At 39.6% G+C, this 27,870-nt stretch overlaps 1 protein-coding gene across 2 annotated transcripts in view; it reads left to right on the forward strand.

Annotated features, from left to right (window-relative positions):
• The window catches only part of LOC149173132 (branched-chain-amino-acid aminotransferase-like protein 2), a 381,995-nt gene that overhangs the window by 178,422 nt on the left and 175,703 nt on the right, over positions 1-27,870 (forward strand). For both annotated transcript variants that reach the window (XM_089424502.1, XM_089424501.1), the window contains one exon: positions 18,897-18,999. In XM_089424502.1, coding sequence (XP_089280628.1) covers positions 18,897-18,999 — 103 coding nt within the window. The remainder of the gene's footprint in view (positions 1-18,896; positions 19,000-27,870) is intronic.

The following is a 27,870-nucleotide window of genomic DNA, read 5'->3' on the forward strand; positions in this document are numbered from 1 at the left end:
TCATGTTGTACTATGCTGAGCTCTTCATTGCACTATGCTGCACCCAAATGCATGCTACAATACATCATCATCCTGCTGCTGCAATACATTCTTGCTACTGCTATACATCCATGCCCATCATTACGATGATGTACCATTGTGCTGCATCACACTGCACCATGTTGCCTTCATCATGCTGCCACCTATCACATCATTATGCTGTTGTACTCACTGTGCACTATGCTGCACCATTATTATGCTGCATATACCAGCCTTAGCTGCTTGCTATGGCTTGCAGCCTAGCAGAGCAGCTAGGCTATAGTTCAAGTTCAAACAAACAACTTCTCCCTCAATATAGAGACAACTGCTACCATACATAATCCAGGCTTGAGAACAACAGTCTTTTAACATTGTTGCTGCTAGGTTTCCATTGTAGTGACTTAGGGCAGTATACAAGTAGCATATAGAAGGCAGCATATGCATCCTCCTTGACTGTGGCCATAGTGTTAAGGACAACGTTAGGGTGACTGAGTATTTCCTATCATTAGGCCAATGTATAGATCTCACTACAGTGGATATTATGACAGTGGATGAGGACCCTTGAAGATTGCGGATTAGGCTGCTCTCTTCATGACCTGTGGCCAACGTAATGGGGACAATGTATTAGGACCTTATACCTTCAGCATTTATAGAAGTCTATTTGCTGTGATGATACCTGCGGCTAGGGCACATTTTGCATTAGTTGTGGCTCCTCTATAACCCTTCCTTAGATCTGCGGCTAGGGCTCCTTTAAGGCCTCCTTATGACTGCGGATTAGGGCTCCCTTGTTGCGTATAGAAGTTACCCTAAATAGTGGATAGATCTCCCTTCTTTTCTGTCGCTAAGTAACCTCTTTTGATTACGGTTAGGGCATCCTTTAAACAACGTATTAGGGTAGGTTAGGACAGCGTATAGGAGCAGGTTTAGGGCAGCGTATATGAGCAGGTTAGGGCTGTGAATAGGAGCCTCTTTACAGTGGCCATATCCCTTTCTTGGACTGCGGCTAGACAACCCTCTTTAGGACTGCATCTAGGGCAGTATTAGGCCTCTTCATGACTACGTCCAGGCTTCATGCTTAGACTCCTTTCCTCCTGTGTCTAGGGCTTCATCTTCCTAGATTTCTCTTGCCACTAAAACCCAAAAAAAGTGGAGAGAAATCAAGAGTGAAGTGTGTGTCTAAATGACTATCAAGCCACCTCCTTTTATACTCAAACATTGAGCACAAGTGGGCGTTATTTGGTTGCTGGCCGACCTTGACGAATTGTCCCATAACACAAATAAATTCATATCTTCATGAATACTTATCGAAATCCAAATGATCTTTAGATCAATCCTACACCTCTCGATGAGAGGAGTCCAAGAAAAATATTAGCTGCCATAAAATACTTCATACAAAACGACCATTTAATACTTCATACAAAGCTTCCCTTCCAAATTCAAGGTCTTGAACTTCCAAAGGTGTTTCCTCCTTAGGTAGGAGTGGCTAAAGGACAACACTATTAGCTGTTTCCAGCCCCCAAGGTGAGGTAACATTTCCTCAGTCCACACTTCAATCAATAGGTGCTATTGAATAATGATGTTAACGTAGGGGAGAAGATTTCATGGCCAAGTGCCATGGTCAAAGGGACTAGCATGATAGGGATCCAAACCCTAAGTATATTGATGTGAGGAAGGAGCAATCATGGATGTATGAGTTACCAACCCGACCTTTGTTTTTCCACCCCTCTTGTGTGCCTTTTACTTGTTCTTGGTTTTCATTGTATTATTCTTAGTAGCTCAAAGGGTTAGAGCTTGCTTTGTATGATGTATAGCAAGCAATGTGTCACCCCTTAATGCTGAGGTAGCCAATTGCCCATCGGGGTTGGGACATGCAAGGGTATAGGAGTAGTATGTTGCTCTAGAATTGGGTGATGACCATAATGGGTGAGGTAGAGCTCATTCTAGGCTTTTTCCCATGTGCTAATATATATGTCCCGACCATCTTTTGCATTTTGATATTCTTTGATTTTCTTTTATGGCCATTATGGCCCTACCTAGGCATGAGGATGTATGGGTGCCAAATCCTAGAGAACCAATGGTCAGTTGAACCTGAAGAATGGATACAACAAATTTTAGAAAGGAAAAATCTATTATTTCATGCATTTTCACCCCTAGGGTTTGTTTTTTATTTTGCGCATTTTCATTCGTTAAAACCTATTGTTGACCTACCTCTTCACTAGTTCAATAGCCTTGGACCTATTGTTGATAATACTCTTAATAGGTTATTTCAAATTTTTGTCATAATTTCTGCATGATGTAAAAAGTGCATTCCTCTAAAACCTTAATTTATAACAACAATCCATAAATTGATGGTGGCTAGTGGGAAAGCGAACTTGAAAATCCTTAAAACTTATCTTTGTGTCTTAGGCTTAACCAGTAGATTCCTTCAATCCATCATCTATGTTTTTCACCCTGAGCCTTTCTTTATTGAAGATCTTTCTAGGGTACATAAATTAACAAGCTCCTTAGAGAGCCATTTGGTTTAGGATCTAAGTTGCACGAAACGGGGAAACGGGTACGAGTTTCCGAAACGGGAAGCGATACGAAACGCGACCTCCCCAAATTTTGGAAACGGGGAAACGCGAATATATATATATATATATATATATATATATATATATATATATATATTGAAAATATTTAAATATATATATATATATATATATATATATATATATATATATGTGCAATCATAAAGCATAAATGATACATTATAATTTATTACACTTAAACATTACGATTTAATTTACATCACATTTACTCATGAATGATCACATAATGAAAATAAAAATATCGGAATATCCAAAAGCAACCTTTATTATATATCCAAATCTCAAAATCAGCCTTTATTTATATTAATATATGAGGCTGCAAGTACAATAAAGACTATAAGGTTGCAAGAGAGAGATCCAAATCAAGATTTTCTGCATCCACATCCCATTCTTTAGAAGGACCACTATTGTATTGGGAGTCTCCTCCTACATAGTCGAACGACCTTAGTGCTGACTTGATTAAATACACATTTCATACCCTAGTACCCTACATGATCTTGATTATTGGGAGTTTCCCCTGCATAGAGGGCTTGGTTCTCTTGATTAAATACAAGTTCCATACCCTAGTACATGATAAAATCCAATGGAAACATTGCAATCCCTCCAATCCTGAAATCCTGAAAAACAAACAAGTCTACTGGATTTTGAGTGAGATCTAAAATTCTACTTTCTCCATATGAAATCCAATGAGGGTGAAACCACTCTCAAAGATCCTGAGTCATTTCATGGTAATGTTAAAAAATTAAGTAAAAGGATGAAAATTAAAAATAAAGGAGAATATCACTTTTACTTTAAGAATTTAACATTACCATGAATTGCATATCCCTAAATTCTAGAACATCCTGGAAACCCTAAAAAAATTAAAAAAAAAAAATTAAAAAACAACTGTTTTTTTGGGGAAACGTGGCCCGTACGGCCTGGAAACGCGTTTCCGGCCGTACAGCCACGTTTCCGTTTCGGGAAACGTGGTCGTACGGCTGGAAACGCGTTTCCGGGCCGTACGGTACGGGGAAACGTGTTTCGTTTCGTTTCCCCTTGGGAAACGACCCCTAGGGCCACGTTTCCTGCAACTTAGTTTAGGATCCCTTAGTCATCTAACATTTGAGTCTTGTTGGGGAAGCCTTTCTTGGGGGGATAATATATAACTACAAAACAACAAGGGAGAGGCCACTGAGGTGATAGTGGTGGTTGATCTTGTTGTTGCCCTGGACCTAGCGTTCTTAGTGATGCTTTGCACAGGCTGCTAGATTTTGTGGTAACTGTTGCTCCACAAACTAGCAAGCCATGTAAAGAGGCAAGAACTAGAGGTCACAACAACACCTTGGGACAGAGGCCCACTGTCACGACATCCTAAGTCCCCTTCTCTTCATAGATTTTCATCGACGGGAGGAGTCTCAATATGACTCACTTGTGATAGATATGTATCTATGGTAGATTGAAGTGAGGGAAGGTGGTTCATTCAATGGAAAGGTTCGGCAATAGTGTGAGCTTTGGGAGAAGCTAGTAAGACATTCCACGAAAAACCCCCTTGGAAAAGAGCCTACATAAGACCTAGGTTTGAGATATATGACAATATATGGGCACATCTAAGGTCAAGGTAGACAGGAGAAGAGACAATAAATTATTTACTTCAACAAATACTAGAACACATGTCTTCAAAGAAATCCCCAGGTTGAAGGATTAGCTTCTAGGGTTCCCTCTTGGTGTGAAAGCTAGGGCATCAATTTTGTGGAGATTCCACCGTCAAAATTCTTTCAAAACTTGAGGATGCCTAGAGGAGACACTAAAGAAGAATCTTATCTAAGCGAAGTTTAAAATCTCTTCCTCTATTGGAATTCACACCAAGCCCTACAAAGGCCTCCTTATCCTTAAAGGGACGAGGAAAAGAAGGTGAAAAGAAAGATAATTTTTTATTTAAAGGTGATCGTCAAGGATTCAAGACTAGTTTCTAGCCATTAGGAAGTTAGGAGTCATGAAAGATCTCAATATAGACACCTTGCTTTTCAAGGAGACCTAGAAGAAATTTCGCTACCCTTAATGGAAGCAAGAACAAAATACTTCTAGATATTTATACTTCAATGACACTTGTTAATGGAGTTTCAAGGAATAAAATACATTAATTCCCCTAGGAATATTCATTCATTCATTATCTATGAGTAACACATGCAAAATTTCCTAATAGTTTCAATATTTAGAAAAAATTTCATTAATTCGGGCACATTAAAAACCATGAGACAACATTCCATGCATCAGACATTAATCATAAATCAGAAATATAGCATTAAATAGCACTTACAAGACAATGAAGAATATATCCATCCATCACAATGCCCAAAAGAAGCTCCAAGAGAGATAGCGAAAATATCCAAACATCAAAATTCATTCATAAAACTCCAAAACATTCCACAAATTGCAGGTCTGAATTCTCTTCCTAGGCCAAAAATCCAAGTGATGATGGTTTGCAATGAGACTAAGTCTCATGTATTTATACAAGAGCTAGTAGTTCGAATTTCTAATGAACAAGCCCCTAAAGTGTCAAAATAAGGTGACAAACCCTTGGGTACAAGCCAACAAAGACAACTTAAACATTAATCATTATTTTATTTCTCCTTTTATCCCATGTCATCCATGCAAGGTGCTCTCCAATGCTATTGTTGAGGCCTCTTGTGCTCAAAGTCTTGTGCTCAAAGTGTGGGAGAGGACCTAAAAAATGATGATGAAGAGGGAGATGCTCTCCACATGCTGCAAAACATATCCAAACCCCTATTTGGGTCTTGTAGGCTCCAAATGGGTCTCATGGGTCTCCAAGTGGCTCAAGATCAAGTCGATGCTCCATTAATGAGGGCTAGAAGATGACACATGCCCTCCCATGGCTCCCTAGGAAAGACAGAACCTCCTCTGTGTTGAAGAAAATGTAACGAGTTTCGGTCTTCATAAATGTAATTTTGATCTTTGTATTTATAAAACAAAAAGAAATATTTTTATTTATTTATTTATTTTTTTATGTCAATGAGTTTCTTGCTCATTGGATAGGTCTAGCACATGTCAAAGTGCTATAGGAAACTCAAAGAGTCAAAAGAAATGTTGAAGACCCTTAAGGGCATGTTACACCATGTATATATATGTATTAGAGTCAAAGATATTCCTCCAAGCAAAGTCACAAGTCTCCTCCAAGTAATGACATCACTAAAAGAAGCAATCCGAAGTTTAAATGATAAGTATGCCTCAAGTCTACAAATCGGCCTCAAGTCGGCCTAAAGGAGGAACATATCTCTATATATAGAGGTTGTCCACTCCTCCAATGACAAGTATGATCACCTCTAAAATCAACAAGATAGAAGGATGAGTTAAGGCTGAAAAAGAAGCGAAGGAAGGAGCCTCTAGTGCAATGAAGAAAGAAAAAAGTATATCAAGCCTTAGAGGACTGTTCTAAGGTCAACTACAGCCACACATGCGAAGATATAAAGGGTATCTCTACTGTCATATATATATTGTTGTTTGGGCTAGATAGATAGGCCTATAAGGTCTCTCACTCAAGTGAAGAAGGAGCTCACTCAAGCGAAGAAGAAGAGGACATTCACCTAAGGAATCCCCTCACACGTGCGAAGAAATAGGGCTGCACTGTTGTCATATCAGATCTACAACTATATCTCAAGAGAGAGCTCGGTTGGGTAAGAGATAAGGGACTCCTCATATGTGAAAGAGTCCACTAAGGATAAAAGAGGAATATCTTTTCTAGAGCTAGAATATCTAGAACTAGTATCAGTTGCCGGAAGAAGAAGGAAGTGCCGGAAGGAGGTCAAAGACTTGACTTGTGCTTGGAGGATAGTCTTGTCAAGGGTCTAGGGTTTGGCATTTATCAATAGAAGCTTCAATAAGAGAAATTTGAGAAAGGGTTTTCCTCTCTAAGAGAGAGAGGTTTTGCCTTGGCAGAGAGCCAATATCTTGTGTTCTTGTCTTTGTATTTTGGTAGCAGTTTGATGAAGTAAAAGAACATACACTAATAATAAGAAGAAGATCAAGCTAACAAGAAAAGTAAAAGTGCTTCACAAATTGTTATCATTGCTAGAAGAATCCTATCATAACTACTTTGCCCTAGATTCTTCAACACTCTGGGCCTCAGATCAACTGCCAAGTGTTGGGTGCAGTGTGTAGCCGATTGGGAAACATGGTCCAAGTGCATCATTATCTGTGAATAACTGGGGCACGAGCAAACAAGTGGTGGTGCTAAAAAAGCCCATGGTGCGGCAATCAATGCTTCGCATGGTTGGAGGTCCATGGCTCTCAACACTCCCCCTACAAATGCCATTGTGATCCTCTGGAGATCTTGGATCTCGTATAGGGAGGCCAAGTCCAAGATGTGTTGAAAAATGTAACTAGTGTCTGTCTTCATAATTGTATCTGAGTCATGATGTAATGTATTTATCAAAAGAAAGAAAAATAAATTTTATTATGAAAGAAAATTATTTATTAAGCATGGGTTTCATGCTTTATTATTTTTTTTAGGTCAAAGCCTCCATTGTAGGCTTGTAGGGTTTGTGTCAAGAGCTTTTGTCCTTGTCTTTATGTAAAAGACCCTTCTTGGTCTTTATCAGTCAAGAAAGAAATTTATTTTAGTGTCAAATAAGTCATTTAGGCCTCCTCCACCAAGTCGGCCTCAAGGAAGACAAGTCAACCTAATTGGGAGGCAGAATCCACTATATAAAGACAACAACTCGACCTCATTTGGAGCACATCTCAAGCAAGTTCGATATGCAGTAGTTGGAGGAAGAAAAGAGAGTGAAATCCCTAAGAAGAAGGAGAAAAACCTAGCGAAGGAGAAGGAAGTCTTTGTCAAGCAAAAGATGTTGAAATATATAACTAGGTTCAGTCTTCATAATGTCTATTTTAATTATGATTTTATGTATTTGATATTAAAGAGAAAAGAAATTTATTATTGTCATTCTTGAGGCATGGGTTTCATGCTGAAGATAAATTTATTTATAGGTCAAGCACCATTTAGTGCTTCTAGCCTTTTCATAGAATTATGAAGTCAAAATAGTCATTTGCATACATGTAAGACCCCTTTGGGAATGTTGTATCTTGTAAGAAAATTTTTGTATAGTCAAAAGTGTCATAAAAACCCTCCAAGACCTTGTCACACAAGTCAGCCTACAAGAAGGATCAAGTTGGCCTCATGGACAACAATTCGACCTCCTAAGAAGACTATATATAGGAGAGAACTCAACCTCCCATTGACACTCACTCATTCCTCATCATCCAAGCAAAGAAGAGGCAGAAAAAAGGCAAGCGAAGAAGGATAGAAGGAAGAAGAACAAAGTTTTTGGGTTTATTCTCTATCTTCTCACATGTGCGAATAATAGGGAAACTTTACTACAACAAAGTCGAAGTTGCAGAAGAAATTGTTGTGGAAGGCCGCAATTGCTAGAACTTTCTAGAAGTTTGAAGTGTGAAAATTCCACAACTGGAATTCTATTGTAGCAACTGAAATTTATTTTTCAAATTGTTATTTTTTTTTTACAATTTATCTGCTATGACAAATATCAGATAAATCTCACTGCAACCTTTACAAATAAAAACCGTGGAAATAATAACGCTGGAAACTGAGAAAATACTAGCACACAAATGACACCGTTATTTTTGGACAAATATCCTCGGAAAAATACAATGCAGGAAAATCGGTGCAGCGGATGAGGGTTTTATTTTATTATGCAATAGTGAAATTCTTAGTACAATCTATGGATGCCCAACTAGCAATCCAAACAAGTAAATTTGGCCAAAATTATTTAAGGGAAATTACCCTTCTTCCACAAGCAACCCCGACACATATTCTCTTTAGAAACTCATCCCCTTGGACGCTCTACGCTGCTCTGCGCATACCCTATGACGTCTAGCCTCTAAACTGCCTCTAATGAAGTCGTTCTGCCTGTCACTGCTAAGGAAATCGCTTCTCCAGCACTCTGGACCCTCTGCCTAGCCTTTGGAACTGAAAACCAATTTCTCCCTAGCAAAATCGAATTTCTTTTGAAGCAGTTGTGTGGTCCACTGCGCTGCATCACTGCGAATAACTCGACCTCCTTGTTGCTACCTCTCTTGATCTATAAAAGTTCCTCTGGATCACTGTCTCTGCCCCTCACTGACCCTACTTTGATCTTTGGCTCTCCGGCAACTGCTGCTGCTACTCTCTGGAAATCAATTTTCCAAGAAAATCGAACTGCAAAAGTGTCTTCTCCAAGTGCCCATCAACTTCTTCTTATAATCTTCTGTTGGGACTCCAACGACCAAGATTAAAACTTAATCAATGGCTAGGATCATCTTGGAGTCGATTCGTGTGAGTTTCTAGATGATTTTCACCTTGACCTAATTAATTTTGATTAATTAACCATATTCCCTAAGTTTAGACTTGGAAAATATTTTAAAACTGGTTAATAATTTAATTAAGTCATTTCTAGGTGGAATTTCCAAAAACGATTTCTATATTTTGGAGATCTCATGTATTCTAACCTCTCCACCAAATTTCGTGGCTAAAAGACATCCAATGATACAAAAACTAACATGAAGTTTTTGGAAGTTGCTAGAAGTTGTTGAAAGGTCGAAGTTGCTAGAAGTTGCTGGAAAGTCGAAGTTGCTAGAAGTTGTTAGAAGGTCAAAATTGGTGGAAGTTGCTAGGTCAAAGTAGTTGGAAAAGTTCATCAAGAAGGAGATGTTTGACTTGGTCTTGGAGAGGTCTTTGACAAGGGTCTTTGGCCTTGGAATTCGTCATTTGAAGTTCTATAGGAAGAGAAGAATTCTTGTGGGTTTTCCTCCTAAGAGGAGATGTTTTGGCCCTGGCTTGCAGCCTACATTTTGTTTCTTCTTGTCTATTTGATCTTCATAGTTTGGTAGTTGTTTGATGATAAGAACATAATAATAATCAAGTGAAAGGAGAAGCTAATCAAGTTAATTAAAAATACATCACGAGCAGTTATGAAAGTAGGAGAAATGACCTAATCTAACTGCCCCTAGATTTCTCAACATGGTTTCAAAGTTAAGGTGACAAGAGAAGAAGAGGCAACTTGAAGATCATCCAATTGAAGGACACTCAAGGGCGAGCACAAGATCACCAAGGAGGAGTACCCATCTCAAGGATCACACCATCACAAGGAGAAGAAGCCCTCAAGGACCCTACCTCCACTCAAAGAAAGGACTACACTTTCGAAGCATTTTGAAGTCTCCATATTCTACATTTCTACATCCAAAGAAAGCAAGAAGAAGCATTTCCATCATCATCAAGAAATCAAGGTGATCTCCTCCTCATTGAAGAAAGGATCACATTTCAAGCATACTTGAAGGAAGACATCTCCATCAAGAAGGAATCTTCTATTATTAACATCATCAAGAAGGCATCAAGTTGGAGATATCATCATCAAGGAGCATCTTCACTTGACAAATAAGTATCTTTATATTTATGTTTGAATCTACTATAAACATGACTTCATTCTACAGGGATCGCAACAATTTGGTTGGGTCATCGAATTTCCTTGCATGGAAAAAGAGGATAGATTTGATCCTTATAGAGAATGAAGTTATTGAATATGTTAAGTGTTCAATTTCTAAACCATCTCAAGAGCAAGCTCAAGAACTATCAAAGTATATGAAAGGGGAAATAAGGGCTCATAGAATCAATCAGGAATTCCCTCATCCCTTATGTAGCAAAGTTGGAGATATCGAATGATATCTATGAAAAGTTGGTAGAATTGTTTTCTATAAGCACTGCAGGAGAAGTTATATCATTGAAAACGGAATTATACAAAATGAAGGTATCTAAGGATGAAGGAGTAGCCTCATACCTCATGAGGGTATCTCAAATCAGAGATCAACTACAAGAGCTAGGGGAAATAATGTCCGATAAAGAAATGCCCACCTTTGTGCTCAATGCACTACCTAATGAATGGGTAAACTTTGTGTCAAGTATCTATGGAGAGAAGGAAGCCACTCCATTTAGTGAAATTTGGTCATTATGTAAGATTGAAGAAACTAGGTTGAAGGCAAAGAGCGATTTTGGATCAAGTGAACAAGTTCAAGCATATGCTTCCATCGCCAGGAGAAAAGGAAAGTTTGGAAAGTTTGATCCTCGAAAAAAGAAGAAGATTGGTGTGTCAAAAAATACAATGCTGTGTGTGATGAATATGGGCACTTTAAAAGGAATTGTCCCAAACTCAAGAAGGACAACAAGAAGAGAAAGGAAAGAAATGAAGCCCATGTTATTGAAGAAAGGGGAGAATCGGAAAAGAAGAAATCAAAGGAGGAGGAACTGAAAGATCTCTACTATGACTGAGATAATCTCCTTCACTTAGTTCTTTTTAGTTATAGAAGAGAATAGAAAGCATCACAAGTATGATAGGATGCATTATAGCAAGATAGAGATGACATCATCATAGAAGCATGGAAGGATAGCTGAAGTAGAAAGTGTACATGGTTGTAGCAGTCATCCTGATAGAAAGGAAGTAGCTCATGCATCTTCATTGGAAGCATATATGGACAACCGAAGAAGCAATCTATATGGTTGGAGAAAGTCGTCTAACAAGATAGAAGATAAAGAGATCATCATACATCATCATCATCATTAGAAAGGAGCATTTGTAGAATGAGCTAAGTCACATGACGCGAGGACACTAGACACGGAGGACACGTAAATATGAGTATTCGACATGAGACACAGCGACCCCGGAAACAGGAAACGAGGGACACGTTATATCTATCTATATATATATAGATATTAAAAAATACTGAAATATAGTGCTTGATCCATATAGATATGAATCATGATGATATCTATTTAGTATTTAGTATACACTTTACTATTTAGTAATTTACTAGTTAGTTTATTAATTTACTACATCAATGATGTTCACAGTTCAATGTTCATTGCTCATGCTATAACTTTTGCTCTTAACTTCAAACAAGTTTGATCATGCTCAAACTTCACATAAGGTAGTTTATGAACTATAAATTTATATGTATTCAAAATTCATTGTTGACCAGAGTGTTAATTGAACTTTCCCTCCCTTTAGACCTCGAAGGTGTAGTGAGCAATGAGCACATGACGAGGAGTTAGGCTTTTTATTTCAACACACGATCTATACGTGGTCACTGGTGTATAATTAAGTTAGGTTCTGTAGGCTATAACACAACTTACAAGAAATTTAAGTGCTCCAAACTCTCAGCACAACACGCAAACACTTGTCTCCTGCATCTCCAGGTCCAGATCGATGTGAAGTTGTGAGCATTGTGCTCGAATCTGATGGAATTCTTCTCACTGCACAACAAATTTGATTTCGGCAGAGAGCAAACTCAACTTCAGTGGCGAATATTGACCAAAAAAACCAAAAAATAAACCATGTTGTAGGTTTTAAATGTCACTTTTCATGGGACACGTGTCTAAGAACCAAAAACATTAGGGCACATTTTCGCCACGTCCAAAACACGTGTCTCGATTAGAGTACACGAAGAAAAATCTTTTCGACACGTTTTAGGGCACATTTTGTGTCCGACACGTAAAATACGAGACACGAGACCCTGAGGGACGTGTCCTGCGACTTAGAGAATGAGGATCATTACGATCCTCCATTGGAATCCTTGTTAGAAGATTCACCTCTACTTAAGAAGAAACAAGTGTCTTGCAGATGGTCTACATTACACCTTATGTGGGATCTATAGGTTAAAAGGATGACAATATGATGACAAAGATGTGCAACATGACAAGTTGGTTGAAGTACTTGAATCTTCAAGCAAGGAAAGGAAGCTGCTCGAAGTTAGTCTAGATGGCCACATAAAGGAAGAAGTATGTATATATTTGATAGATATATAAAGTCATGTCATCATATGGTTGCAGATAGAATGGGTAGCATGCTCTATCTCTTGAACATGATAAGGAAGATGAAACTCATCCTTTAGAAAGATACATGAAGGCATGTAGACAATATGCCTTGAACTCCTCTACATGTTAACGTGATATGACCTCATGGAGAATATGAGGTGGTTGGCATTCATAGTTCCTATGATGGAGGAACTAGGTGAAAGATGTATCTATAGTCACATAAGATAAGTGATCATCATTTGAGAACAAGAAGGATTAGCTATGACATCTCCATAAAGAAGGTATGAAGACCTTGATAGGTATGTTGAAAAAGGAAAACCTTGGTAATATGTGTCTTGGAGATGAATTCATACATGTGCAGGATGTTGGTGTTGCAAGAAGTTGATGTTATGATGAAAGACCATCATAAAAAGGTAACTTTGACTCCAGGTGGCTCCAGAAATAGTGAGAGATCAAAGAGGGCTTAGGAAAACCTCAAAAATCAAAGTCCTTGGATTGCCATGAAACCTTGGCCAGATAGAAGAGCTTGTCACAAGCTTTCCAACGGCACAAATGGCATCTCGATCTGACATCGTATGTGAAAGTTATGGCCAGTCAAAGTTTTGGTCAACTTGGCCTATTGGCTAAAGTTAGCAAAGTGCCAACTAAATTTGTAGCACGGCTAAATCTGGCAGAGCCCCTAAATTTGGCGAAAATTAAGGAGACAACAATTCTGGACTTTGCAGCGACGGTTACCGGTGGCCGGAACTGGCGAAATTGTCGCCTACTTAAAATGACCGGTGACCCCAAAAATATGGTAGTGAAATTTTGTTCAATTTGTTTTTAAAAACAAAAACAAATATTAAAAAAAGTGGGTGGCAGGCCACCACCCCGCCACCCCACTCCGCCATATATCATATATATATTATATATCAACAGTGGGTGGGCCACCCGCTGACGAATCCGCCCAATCGTCCACCAACCACTCTATATTATATGTAATACACAATGGAGCCTACAAGGATCGAAACCGCGTCGACAATGGCACACAACGACCAACACCAAAAAACAAAATGTTGTATATTATGGGGAGGCCGAGGGGTTGGAACTCGGGCCTTCCCCTCCAATCTTAGCCGCCTAGCCAACGACCCAATGGGCCACGCTTTGGTAAAGTCCGTCGAAAAACTTTTATATATATACCCAATCATAATTTTTTTTGGTTTATTTATATACCCAATCATAAAAGTGTATGTTGCTGGAGCGCGCACGGAACCTAATCATCCTCTTTGGAGCTTTGCCCTGGTTATCATGCACTTGCAATTTACATCAACAAAAGACCCGCTCTGATACCAAACTTGATCCAGATCTTTTTACTTCAAAGATGCATACATAATTGCATTTAAAAGAGCATGTAACCATAAGATGCATACACATAAAATAAGCGGAAATAAACAAAAACCATAAGAAGCAAAGACACAACAGGTTGATGACAGAGTTCACCCAATGTGGGCTACGTCTTCAGACTCTGCTCATTGTGGGAAGATTTCTTTCATTAATCTTCAGCGAAATCAAATTACATGCATGTACAAAAGACACCTTATACCTCCACTTCCGAGGATAACTTGAAAGTGCACACCTTTGCTGAAGAAATGGATTGCACTGTTGAATTCCTAGCGAAAAATCATGAAAAATGACTATAAACTCGACCCCTTTCTGTTTCGGTCAAAATATGGACCCCCGAGAATCTCAAAGATCCTCCAAAGATTCCTTCTCGCGGGTTGACTAGAATTAGGCTACTTAGATAAAGAATTTGATCACATTATCGCATTCCTGGCAAAAACTGAGAAAAATGAGTATAAAGTCAGTCTGGTTCTGAAATTGTCAATTTCGGGCCTCTAGGGAATCTTTCAAATTCCATGCAGATACCTGTGTCAAGATTCCACCTTCATGGTTCCGCCCTCAACATTCTGCCTTTGAAAAATCTACTGCTCAGATCAGTAAACCGATCATGCCATCAAACTCTTGGCGAAATTATGAGTAATTTGAGTATAAACTCAACATAATTTTGACACTGAAAATTTGGCATCAAGGGAATCTTTCATATTCCTGGCATATTCCCTTGCGTCAAGGTTTTGCTTCTCGGTTTCTGTGCCCGCTCAGGGTTTCGCTAGGTTCCGTGCGTGCTCTTTGTTCTCTGTTGGGCGAATGAGTGATTGGGTATATATACAAAAGTTTTTCGGCAGACTTAAGAAAGTGTGGCCCATTAGGTTGTTGGCTAGGCAGCTAAGATTGGAGGTGCGGGCCCGGGTTCCAACGTCGCAGCCTCCCCAAAATACACGACATTATGTTTTTTGGTGTTCACCGTTGTTTGACATGGAGCCGTCGCAACGGGCGAGCCGACCACCGGCCGGTGCGGGTTCGATCCCCGCCAACACCGTTGTGTATTACATATAATATAAAGTGGCTGCTGGACGGTTGGGTGGGTCTGCCGGCGGGTGGCTCGCCCACCGTTGATATATATATATATATATATATATATATCTATATATATATATATATAGTGGTTTTTTTAATATTTTTTGTTTTTGTTTTTAAAAACAAATTGAACAAAATTTGGCTACCAGATTTTTGGGGTCACTCATCAATTTAAGTAGGTGACAATTTTGCTAGATCTGGTGTTGGAAACTGTCGCTGCAAAGTGCCAAATTGTTGCTTCGTTAATTTTCGCCAAATTTAGCAGCTCTGCCAGATTTAGCCGTGCTCCAAATTTAGTTGGTGCTCTGCTAACTTTAGTCAATGGGCCAAGTTGACCAAAAATTTGATTGACCATAACTTTCACGTACGATGTCAAATTGAGATGTCATTTGCGTCGTTGGAAAGCTTGTGACGAGCTCTTCGATTTGGCTCTAGCTTCATTGCAATCCAATGACTTTGATTTTTGAACTTTTCCTAAGCCCTCTTTGATCTGAGCATTTATGGAGCCACCTAGATCAAGTAGGGACATACAGAAGACTCCAAGCCACATGCGATGGTACAAGGGTAGCTATGATGAAGGAGGCCCACACCTTGGGTGTATGAATGTAAGAAGAGAGCAATCGTGGTACATGAGTTACCCCGACCTTTGTTTTTCCACACTTCTTCACTTGCCTTTTGCCTTTTATTGATTTTTCTTCATTTTACTGCTCGGGGATCAAGGAGATGAGAGCATGATGTGTAAGATATAATAGTGATTGCCCCCTTTAAGTGGGGCAATTTGTGAAAATTCCTACAACTGGAATCCTATTGCCGCAACTGGTATTATTTCTTCTCACTGATAAATTAATTATTCAGTCTATTGCCACAACAACATCAAAATAAACACACTGCAACCTTCACAAATAAAAACTGCGAAAATAAAATAGCACTAGAAACTGAGAAAATACTAGCACACACACATAAAAACTAACACCGTTATTTTTGGACAAATGTCCCAGGAAAAACCCAATGCTGGAATATCGGTGCAGCAAATGAGGGTTTTATTTTATTATGCAGTAGTGAAATTAGAGTACAATCTATGGATTCCCAACTGGCAATCCAAACAACAAGTAAATTTGGGCAAAATTATTTAAGGGGAATTACCCTTCTTCCACAAGCAACCCCGACACAAATTCTCTATAGAAACTTGTCCTCTTGGACACTTTGCGTCAGCGTCTGCGCTGCTCTGCGTAGACCCTATGACATCTAGGCTTTGAATTGCTTCTGATGAAGTTGTTCTACCTGTCTTTGCTGAGGAAATCGCTTCTTCGACACTTTGGACCCTCCGCCCGACCTTTAGAACTAAAAACAAATTTCTCTCAAGAAAAATCAAATTCCTTTTGAAGTAGCTGTGCAACCCTTTGTGCTGCCTCACTGCGAATAAATTGGCCTCCTTGCTGCTGTCTCTCCGAATCTGGAAAACTTCCTCCGTATCACTGTCTGCTCCTCACTCACCTTGCTTCGATCTTTGGCTCTCTGAAAACTGTTGCTATCTGGAAATTGATTTGCCAAGAAAATCGAACTACATAAGTGTCTTCTCCAAGTGTCCATCAAATTTCTCTTTTAATCCACTGTTGGGGCTCCAACAACCAAGATTAAATCTTAATCAATGGCTAGGATCATCTTTAAGTCGATTCGTGTGAGTTTCTAGATGATTCTCACTTTGACTTAATTAATTTTGATTAATTAACCATATTCCCTAAATTTAGACTTAGGAAATAATTAAAAACTGATTGATAATCTAATTAAACCATCTCTAGGTGGAATTTCCAGAAATGATTTATGGGTTTTTGAGATCTCATGCATTCTAGCCTCACCAAATTTTGTGGCTAGAACACATCCAATGCTATAGAAACTAACATAGTTTGTCGCCCACCAGGGGTTGGGACATTCATGGGTTCCTTATTGATGCAAGGGGCACTCGTAGGGGCCCTAGGAACCAGGGTGATGGCCATAATGATAAGGGGTAGGGCTCATGTTTGACTTTTTTCCATGTGCTAAATTTTATTGTCCCGACCATCTTTTGCATTTTGTGGTACATTTCCTGTTGTATGTGGCCATATTATGTGTTTATCTTTCTTTTTAGCTGCATCAACCTCCGGGGCATGATTCTAGGCCTGACCCAAGGTGTGGACAAGGGGAGGGGGAAGGCTAACACCTAGTGGACCCAATGGACAAATGTGGACCCAGATGGGGAAATGTGAAAAGGGGCTTGTAATGAGTGGAGGGGAGTGAGATATATGGTGTCAGGAAGCGAGACCATGCAACTAAAATTAGGGTTTCCCATGTAGTGCCACTCCTAAAGCTAGTAGTCAATAATGGAGATTCCATGGGACTAGGATAGAGGATTAATCCCCAAGCTGAGGTAAGGGAACAAGAGTACAGTCGAAGCCCTTCATTCTTCCAAGTCACCCAATAATCCATGCCCAAGTGTGCCCAAGAAAAACAAGTATAAACACCCAATTACATAATGAAAATTCATACCTTCAGGGTTGGATGGCCACCTTCAATCATACGATCATGACAAATGAGCGAGGGTACATGATGCTGGCTCAAGTGGCGGAGAATAGTAGCACATCAAAGCTATCAGGAGGCTGCAAGGGGCTGTTGGTTGTTGGCTGAAGACAAATCTAGGAGAAAATTTCTAGGGTCACCCATTGGTGGTGGGTAACAGTAACAATGCTCAAACCCTGGGTTGCTCCAAAGGCCATTATATATAATTCCATGATCAATCAACTTGTCATCAAAATCTCATCAATGTCCAAGGAACCAAGCAAGTACCCGAATTGTCTGAGCGTCTTTGTGATTAAAATTACTTGGTTGTGAAAAAAATTGCTTGGGGTACCCCTGTCAAAAAGAGAGGTAACAGAATCCAAGATAAAAATGAAGTACTTGATCATTTAAATAATTGATGGTGAAAACCTTAGTGCAAACTTTAGGGAAACCTGACAAGTAATCCCGGTAATCCGAAATCTGTGCTGTCTTCACTAGGAAATATGTCTCCATGAACAAAATACATCATATAGCCACTGGAGTACAAAAATTGTGACCATGATAGCCTAATACTATGAAAGGGGTGATGTGAATACCCTGCTAACCAAAACATCACAATGGGAGTTATCTAGATTCCATATGCTGAGCATACTGAGGTACACCATCACAATTGTCCACATGGGCATGAATCAACCACTTTGCACTCGCTACCTTTGTCAAAGTCACCACAGTACCTGCCATAGCAGTTACTGTGAAATCTTGGGATTTCTCGGTCAACCATAAGGGTAGTGCTTGGAAAGATAGGTGCTTCCATGGTATGCCACCAAGAAAGTGCTAGCAAATCTCCTATGAACACAAATATATATGTTTAACCACTGATGGTTATACTTCAAAATAAAGTCATATACCACGCTCTAAAAATGAAATGTGAGCCTAGGACCATCCTGTTCAAGCCCCCATGCACTATATGTGGTAACAGCGACAATAAGATACATGCTGCATTTGATGCAGTGGAGTAGATTAATACTGAAGATGTTGACTGGCATGCTTCCATTTTTATACCCCAACTTTGAATAAATATCTGCTTACCTTAATAGAAGGTATGGAGAAGTAAAAGCAAGAAACTGTGTTTCAATTATCAATGAAGGATCCGTTTCAAGATACAGACACAAAAGAATTTATTTTGGTAGCCAATTATATGCATTCCTATTTTGTAGTAAATAACAGCAGTGCAATTGTCATTGCTGTAATATATTCTGAATTTTATATTCTGTCAGCCTAGTCGTAATATTGCCTCAGAGAAGGTTTTGTGATAAGAATTATGTTTATTGTTTAGTAGTTGTCTATATGTATATATTACTCAAGTCTTTGATCACTTTTTCTGTTGTTGAATTTATGATATTTTTGCATGCTAAAATGATCATCTGACAATTTTTTGGTAGATGGGAAGCTGGTCCAAAACCAGTGGATGGCCTTTGGGCTCCGTGGTGGTATGCAAGTGTTCATAAGTCAACAGGTTTCAAGCCTCCATCAACATATCCAAAGGTAGTCCATTCCCATTTCTTGCTTATGTTCCTTTTTCAATAAATCTGGCAGGTCTTGATGTTCATGCTTGATTCATTCATATATGTTTTTCTTCTGCCCATGCTAATTTTGATTCCATGTATTCAGTGTCACAAATATTTTTTATTTTTTCCAAGTTTAAAGGTTTCTGATATTCCCAGGTTTTTCTGAGTTTTCAGGTCCAAATTTATTCTTGCCGATATTTTTTGACATTTTTCAATAGTTTACCTGATATTTCTGATAAGTTTATTTCCAGACTTGTGGCAATATATTCCCCAAAACAACATTTGCAACATTGGTTTTAACTTTTAACAAAGACTTTTGCAACATTGGTTTTAACTTTTAACAGAGACTTTTATATGAGGATGCATCCTTTTTTCAAGTCGTCATTTGTATTGGCTAATGAAATAGAGTAGAACATTTGCGAAAACCATCTTATGAGATCAAACAATATCACAAACTGCCACAAAACCAAAATGATGATATGGTTAAGGATCTTTTCTCCTTACTTGAAAGTTGTTGCAGAACTCATACTCAACCCAAAATTGGGGAAGCAAAATTTCAAATAGTAGAATGCAGTCAAATCTCAAAACACAATGTTGGGAACACATCAATCTGCACATTACTGTTCTTTTTCTTGCCAACAAAGGTCGCAGTTGAAGTCTGAAAAATTGCAAGCCACAATCCTGATTCTGGCAGGTCATTGTACCTTCAAACAAGTCCAAATATGTAGTGTGCAGTTCTAGATATGAATCATGCAATACAAAACAATGTGCAACAAATACAGAAAATGCAGACTATCTTTCCAATTCCAGATTACTTGCATTTTGTATTTTTTCCTATTTGTAATTTAGGTTGTTGTCATTAAATTAAATTTGTTTGATGAGCACTTTCGGAACATTGATATTTGCTCATATTAATATTAGCTCGATGCATCTTGCAACCTGTGTTTTGCCAACGTTCAGGAATGGTGGCATGAGGGGAGGATGGGAACAGTTTCTGGGGTTGCTAGACAGACTCCACAAATTTTAGGCGATGTTGCAAGGCATGGTAGCGTACAGGACATAGTCTCTCCTATAAAATATAGAAAATGCAGCAACTTTATTGCCAAGAAATCATAGTTGATTTAAGTAAACACAATGCTGTATCCAATTATCAAATTCAAAAATCAAAACGCTGAATCTATACATCCATACTTCAAACATTGATACATCCATATATCATTATTGAATATGACAAAAGTTTTGAATTACAAAATTTTCTATTTATATGTCCTTGGATGAAATCATGATCAATGATGAAACTTAAATCAAAACAAAAAGACAAGGAGCAAGCTACTATCCAGGCAAGTGTAAGTACGTTGTGCTAGGGCTTTTACTTCCATGTGTTCTAACAGTTTTTCAGCATTATCAAATACTGCACCATCAATGTCACTGCTAGACTCATTTACGTCATCAAATATTCTGTATTGCACCCGTATCAGTCCACAACTCCTTGCTACAATTCTCCACCTTCATCCTTATCTGTATGTCAGGTGTCCTTTGGATTGGCACCCATTTGTGTCACTGGTCCCTTTAGTTACTCTGTCTTCCAATTTTGAAGATGGAAGGCATTGTGAACTACTAACTTATTTCCTAGAGGAAAGCATCTTTATCTTAATAGAGTGGATGACATTATAAGTGTATTAGTCTCACTCAGCTTTAGAGAATTTTGATATTATCTCAATTATAAGAATGTATGGATACAGGGTTCGTCGAACTTGAACCTTGAGGTTAGAAGTTCGGCGAACCTCAAAACAAACTTTAAATTCAGGTGAAGTTCGGCTAGGGTTCGGTTCAGGTGTTCAATTCAACATCGGTTGAATGAAATCTACCATGGAACCTCCAGACAACTATTAAATGTGCCCTTCGGCGGTGACCCGTCTCACGTATATGACCATGGATTTTCAGATGGCATCATGGCAGTCGAACAATTTGAATTTAAATCAAATTTAATCATTGTTGAACTCAAATTCGAACTCAAACTGTGTGAGATAGCTCCATAAACATTGAGAGGCTGATACCATCTAGGCTGTGAGCATCAAAGGGTCCAGGAGCTGCACGTGTGGGGTCGTACAAGTTGTATTTGCCAGTGTGAGGTTGTGTTAGGTTGCAAAGGGAGTCCATGAGATTTCTAGGGGTTAGATCGACATGTGGAGGTGCAGAAACATTTTACTAGAGCTTTACTGGGGTTTGGCAAGCAATGTTGTAATATTTATCAATTGTAAAAATTTTTGAACTAACAATAAAACCCTCAGATCTGAAGAACTGACTTTCCCTTCAAGACTTTTTCGAGGGACATTCTGTCCAAAAGTATTTGTGTGTATTTTGTTATTGGTTTTTCTCAAGTTTCCGCAATTTATTTTTGATGAATTTCGCTTAAAATGAAATATATTGAATAATTATTCGTTGATTACAATAAGCAATTTTTTAATCGATTTTTCACATAGCCAACCATGGTCAAATTAAAGGCACTACAATTTTCTTTCCAAACATGAAATGAAATGATATTTTAAGGTCCACGAGACTAAAAATAGTCTATGAGACCATTAGTTCCCTGTTTTTCGCTCTTTGCAATTCAGTCCTTTTCCGATTCAAATTGATGATGAGCTGACCCAACCTTCCAAAAATCTCCTCGCTAAAACGACAATGCCAAGAAACTGATGCTAACATGTTCTCTTAACTTTCTCTGATGTCTTTGAATGCATCACATTCCAAAATGAAATGTTTTTCTGATTCCATAGCCCCAGACGTGCAAAATGTGCACACCCTTTCTTCCCAAGCTTCTTTAGGCCTTTTCCACCATCCTGTTTCACACCGAAGTTGATGTGAGTTGGTCCTTAATTGAGCAATAAGAACCTTTGCCCTCCACCAAATGCTAGCTCCAATGAACTCTTTTTGTTGTAAATCACATGTAGGGTTGAATTCCTCAATGTAATATTTTTTCTTTTACCCAACTCTTTTCCCCATACCTTTTTACGAAACTTCTCCATAACAAAATCCTTTAGCTTTGTTAAGTTATGGTATGTTGTATGCTTATAATAGTTTACTTCTTTTTTCTTATTATATTCCACAGATTAGCAATCACATGTACATAAAATAAAGTGCAGATAGAATCATAGAACATTAAACGATTGACAGAAAACAATCCAAAACAAGAGACACAAGATGTGGTGGCTAGCCAGGGACAAACCCCACAATGTGTTGGGAAACCTTTTGATCAAATCTTCTTCTATCTTCAATAATTCAGCAGAGAGAAATAGTACAATAAATCTGATTCATATCAACAATAGCAAACCCTAGATCAGCAGCATCAACATTAACGACTTCATCATCAAACTAGGGCAGATGATATCTCACAAACCGACCGTCTGATCAGTTTGATTCCACCACCAAAAGTTGTGGCTTCCAGAGGAGGTTTAGATGAACATACAACGCAGTTCAGATGATGAGATATTCTAGTCCATGCAGGTCAAACTTTACTTCTGCAGTTGCAATTTCAGTTTCGGCAACTTTCGGCTTCAAACTAGGGCAGTCGATATTTTGCAAACCGTCCGTCGGATTGACTTGATTTCACTACCAAAAGTTGCGGCTTTCAGAGGAGATTCAGATGAACCTACAACATAGTTCATATGAGGAGATCTTCTAGTCCACGCAGGTCAACCTTTACTTCTGCAGTTGCAGCTTCAGTTTCAGCAGCTTCCGGCTTCAAACTAGGGCAGTCGATATCTTGCAAACTACCCGTCGGATTGACTTGATTCCACCACCAAAAGTTGCGGCTTTCAGAGGAGGCTCAGATGAACCTGCAACGCAGTTTAGATGAGGAGATCTTCTAGTCCACGCAAGTCAATCTTTATTTCTGCAGTTGCAGCTTCAGTTTCAGCAGATTCCGGCTTCACATGTGTGAGGGAGAGACCCTTTTATGCGCAGTAGAGAAGAGTCTCTTTTCTACGCAGTAGGGAGAGAGAGATGTGATGAGATGAGTAAGTGCAAATGAGGAAAAGTCCTCCTGTATTTATACACAACTGTTGATGTTTGAATAGATGCGACTGTTGGGCTTCTGGGCCTACATGAGTTGTAGGCCGGCTTGACAATAATTCCATAATCAAAATAAATCATATCTTCATGAATAGTTATCGGAATCGGATGATCTTTATATCAATCCTACACCTCTCGATGAGAGGAATCTAATAAAGATGTTATCAGCCATGAATAAGATGACCCGCATGAAGTTTTGCCCTAGTTGCCAATTTTAACACTCCCTCTCAACTAGGGAGAACTTCATCTGCAATCTGTCTATTGTCGTTACTATTTATCCATCAAATGCACTGCCCTGTACAGCCTGACCCTTGCCCTGCTCTACTCTATTCTGCCTGTTTTGCTTTGTCTTGTTCTGCTCTGCTTTTGTCCAAATTATGAAGTAGAAGAAATGATCGAGGATGTATCATACTGACTCAAAGTCAGTCTCAGAGTATGTACTATTGGTCCCAGACCAGTCTCAACCAACCCGAAGTCAACGTCATAATGAGTACAACTCCACTGGTCCCAGACCAGTATCATCCTCCACTGACTCAAAGTCAGTCTCAGAGTGCGTACCACTGGTCCCAGACCAGTCTCAACCGACCCGAAATCAGCTTCATAGTAAGTACCACTCCTACCACTGGGCCCAGACCAATATCGCAGTCTCAGAGAGTGTACCACTGGTCTCAGGCCAGTCTCAACCGACCCGAAGTCAGCGTCATAGTATGTACCACTCTCACTGGTCCCAGACCAATACTGCATTGACACGAAGTCAGTCTCAGAGTATGTACCACTAGTCCCAGACCAGTCTCAACCGACCCGAAGTCAATGTCATAGTATGGTACAGCTCCTACCATTGGTGCCAGACCAGTATCATTGATCCCAGCTCAATGGAGGTCATCCTAGTGTAGGGAGTACGATAGATACAACGATGCGTCCATCGGTACTACTATGGTCACTAACTTCATTTCCCTGCTCATTGATCATATGAGAGGTACTTCCCATGAGTCCCTGACTGCATGGTTAGGATGCCTCGACATGAGAACTAATCAATCCTGTCCTCACAGGAGAACACATCAATCCTGCTACAATTGCCATGGAGAACACATCAATCCTGTTACAATTGCCATGGAGAACACATCAATCCAGGCCTCACAGGAGAACACATCAATCCAGGCCTCACAGGAGAACACATCAATCCTGCTACAATCGCCATCGAGAACACATCAATCCAGGCCTCACAGGAGAACACATCAATCCTGCTACAGTCGCCATGGAGAACACATCAATCTAGGCCTCACAGGAGAACACATCAATCCTGCTACAATCACCATGGAGAATACATCAATCAAGGCCTCACAGGAGAACTAATCATCCTGCTACACAAGAGAGCGAATCATCCTGTTCCACAAGAGAGCGAATCATCTTGTCCTATAAGAGAGCAAATCATCTTGTTCTAATGCGCAACACCAGGGGAGGGTGAGTCACCCTGTGGTCATATGTTGCTCCAGTAAGAACTGCAAGCCCTCAGAGCTCCCAGAGCTAAATGTATGCAACATGCAGACCCTTGTACAAGGGTTTCTTGATGACTCCAAGTCGTTTGGGAAAATCACAGATTAGATATTTCCTCGGGGCTTTGACAAGGTGTATCGACCTGTACATCATCTTAATGCGATGGAGCCTCCTTGCTCATCGACTTACCATATCCCAAATGATGTCTATCTGCTAGAGCAATCGATGAATATGGGATTCCTTAATAATCAAATCCCACCTCTGGTTGTTAGAGAGAATCATAGTGGTATCCAATGTAAATCCAAACAGCTCACTGAAGAGCTTTCACAACCAGACTGCCTCACAGGAGGCCATGCTAGTAGCAATATATTCTGCGTTGGCGGTGCTCAAAGCCACCGACTTCTGCTTCCTCCTCATCCAGGATATCGAAGCAGATCCCAAGGTGAAACAACACCCAGAAGTACTCTTACGGTCCACCACACTGCCTGCCTAATCAGCATCAGTATATCCAAGTAGTCTCACATCTCCGACAGTGTATCTTAACCCATTAGTAATTGTGCCATGAAGATATCTCAGAAGATTCTTGGCATCAATCTAGTGAGGCTCAACCAAATATGAGCTCACAATGCTAACTGCAAAACATATGTTCGGACGGAGGTTCACCAAGAACATCAATGCGAATGAGTTTATGAAACTCAGAGGCATTTCCCAAATCTGGTACGACATCACTACCATATAACTTCTAAAAGTTAAGATCCTTGAGGTAGTCATAGGCTTGCAGTCCATCATACCGAATCTTTCCAATATCTTTACCACATATTTTCCTTGAGATAGGAAAATTTCCCTTGGCTTCTGCCACACTTCAAGTCCTCAGTCCTTCATTTCAAATTCAGAAGCCAACTCCCTCTTACATTTGTGAATGAGAGGGTATGCACCTGTTAGAAAGATATCAACCACATACAACACCAGTATGAGAGGCTTGTCATCTTCAACCTTAAAGTAAAGGTTGGGATCGGTTTCACTCCTAGTGAATCCCAGATTCATCAAGTAGCTATCGATCCTCTCATACCATGCTCGGGGTGCTTGCTTCAGCCCATAGAGAGCCTTCTTCAACCTGCATACATGATATTTTCGACCATAAATCTCAAATCCTTCGGGTTGCTCCACGTAGACCTCTTCTTTGGTCGAACCGTGCAAGAACGCGATCTTTACATCCATCTGATGTAGGTTCCATCCTTGTGAAGCCGCAAGGGCCATGATTGAGAGGATGGTCGTATATCTGGCAACAGGTGCAAATATCACATCATAGTCTATACCTTCCTTCTGGGAGAAACCACGAGCAACAAAACGAGCCTTATACTTTTCTGTACTTTCATCTGCTGCATGCTTTATCTTGTAAAGCCATTTATAAGTGACAATTGTCTTGTCCTGGGGTCTGGGAACTACTTCCCAGACATCATTCTCCATAATAGACTCATATTCTTTGGTCATAGCATCCTTCCATACTTGATGCTTGACGACATCTGAGAATGATGGAGGCTCATTTTGTATGATCGTGCTCATGATGGTTAGGTATCCCTGGTACCTATTAGGTTTCTTACTTTCACAGAAGGTTCCTCGGGGTGCAGCATGTCCTTCAGTATCATTAAGTATCCCCCTAAGCCATGAAAGCCTCTTTCTAGAAGAGGGAGGCTCAGGTGGATAAATAAGATCCATGGGTTCCTCCACATCAGGCATTGTTACATCATCTACCCATAGAGACATCTTCCACAATCGTACGGTTCTTCCTTTCCGCCACACCATTCTGCTCAGGAGTATGTGGTGTAGTAGTCTCCCTCTTAATGCCAGCCTCAGATATGCTTGAGTGAACCAACTGTAATATATCGGAGGTCTTGCTTTGGCTTGAGGGGAATGGTCCCCTTTTGAGCTTTCCTTCGGCACATCCTGGACATACACCTTCTTTCTCTACTCGGAATTCGAGCATCCCTGTCACCATTTGTCTTACACCGGGTAGAGCTTTATAATGAAGGTGGGCAAACCTCCGATGCCAAAGTTCGGACTGAAGAGATGTGTCATAAGATATGACACCTAGCGGACTTCCATCGACCTGATATAATGAATCAACACGAAACCCAAGAGTAAAGGCATCTTTAACATTATTTTTCCATATACGTACCTTGCCATCACTGAAGGTTATCTTGTAGCCTTTGTCTTCCATTGCCGAGATGGACACCAGGTTCTTTTTGAGGTCAGGTGCATTTAATTCATCTTGGAATTTCTAGCCTTTTTGAATGGTTGTCCTCTTCCTTGATTTCCAGCATTCCTTTTACCTTTGCTATTGAATTTTCCATCCCTTCGATTACCATGAGAGGGATTTTGATCATCGTCACGGTGAAAGTCCTTTCTATCAGGACATTCCCTTGCATAGTGACCTGCTTTATTGCAAATGTAACATCGTCCTTTTCTTCCACCCTTAGGTCCAACCTTTTCTTTTGATTTAGTCTCGAAATTATTTATTTTCTTAGCATGAGAAGAAAAGGCAGTAGGAGGACCTTTAGGCATGGGCATTTCTTGCTCTTCTACCCTTGTTTCTTTTTTTTGAATGCTTCTAGCCATTAATTCCTCGAAACCGGGAATTACATTATTGTTGAGAAGAGTAGTTCTGAACACGTACCATTCAGATGGTAATCCTCTAAGAGTTGTGAGTGCCATTTCCCTATCAGTAATAATCTCCACAATAGATAGGAGATCGTTCTTGATCTCGGTGATTCTTAAGAAGTATGCTTGCATACTCTCATCTTTACGCTTCTTAATTTCCTTAAGCTTATTTCTAAGAAACAAAACTTGATTTGCGTCATTTACTTTAAATAAATTCACCAGTCTATCATAGATTCCCTTGGAGGTGTTCAGGTTGGAGATGTAGGCCACCAAGTGCTTGTCGATAGAGTCCCGGATGATCTTCTTTGTTTTGACTTCTCTGATTTTCCATTTGTTCCTAGCAGCAGCGGATGCATTTGATGGAGGCTCAACAATATTGCCTCTCACATGGTCCAACACTCCTTGATCTTTTAGGGTTAGATCGATAGACATCTTCCATCAGTGATAGTTAGCTTTCTCACGAAGCTTGTCTTCGGCAGGAAAGAGTTTTGAGGACCCCATTGTTCTTTTAGGATAGCCTTGCCAATCTTCTCTTTGGTGATTGCTTTTGCTCTTGCTCAGGGTTTGTCTTCACCTCAACTCTAATACCATGTTAAGTTATGGTATGTTTTATGCTTATAATAGT

Source organism: Pinus tabuliformis, chromosome 4_2 (genome assembly GCF_031772625.1).
Source record: "Pinus tabuliformis cultivar Carrire ecotype Pingquan chromosome 4_2, CPIR1, whole genome shotgun sequence".
Classification (NCBI taxonomy): Eukaryota; Viridiplantae; Streptophyta; class Pinopsida; order Pinales; family Pinaceae; genus Pinus; species Pinus tabuliformis.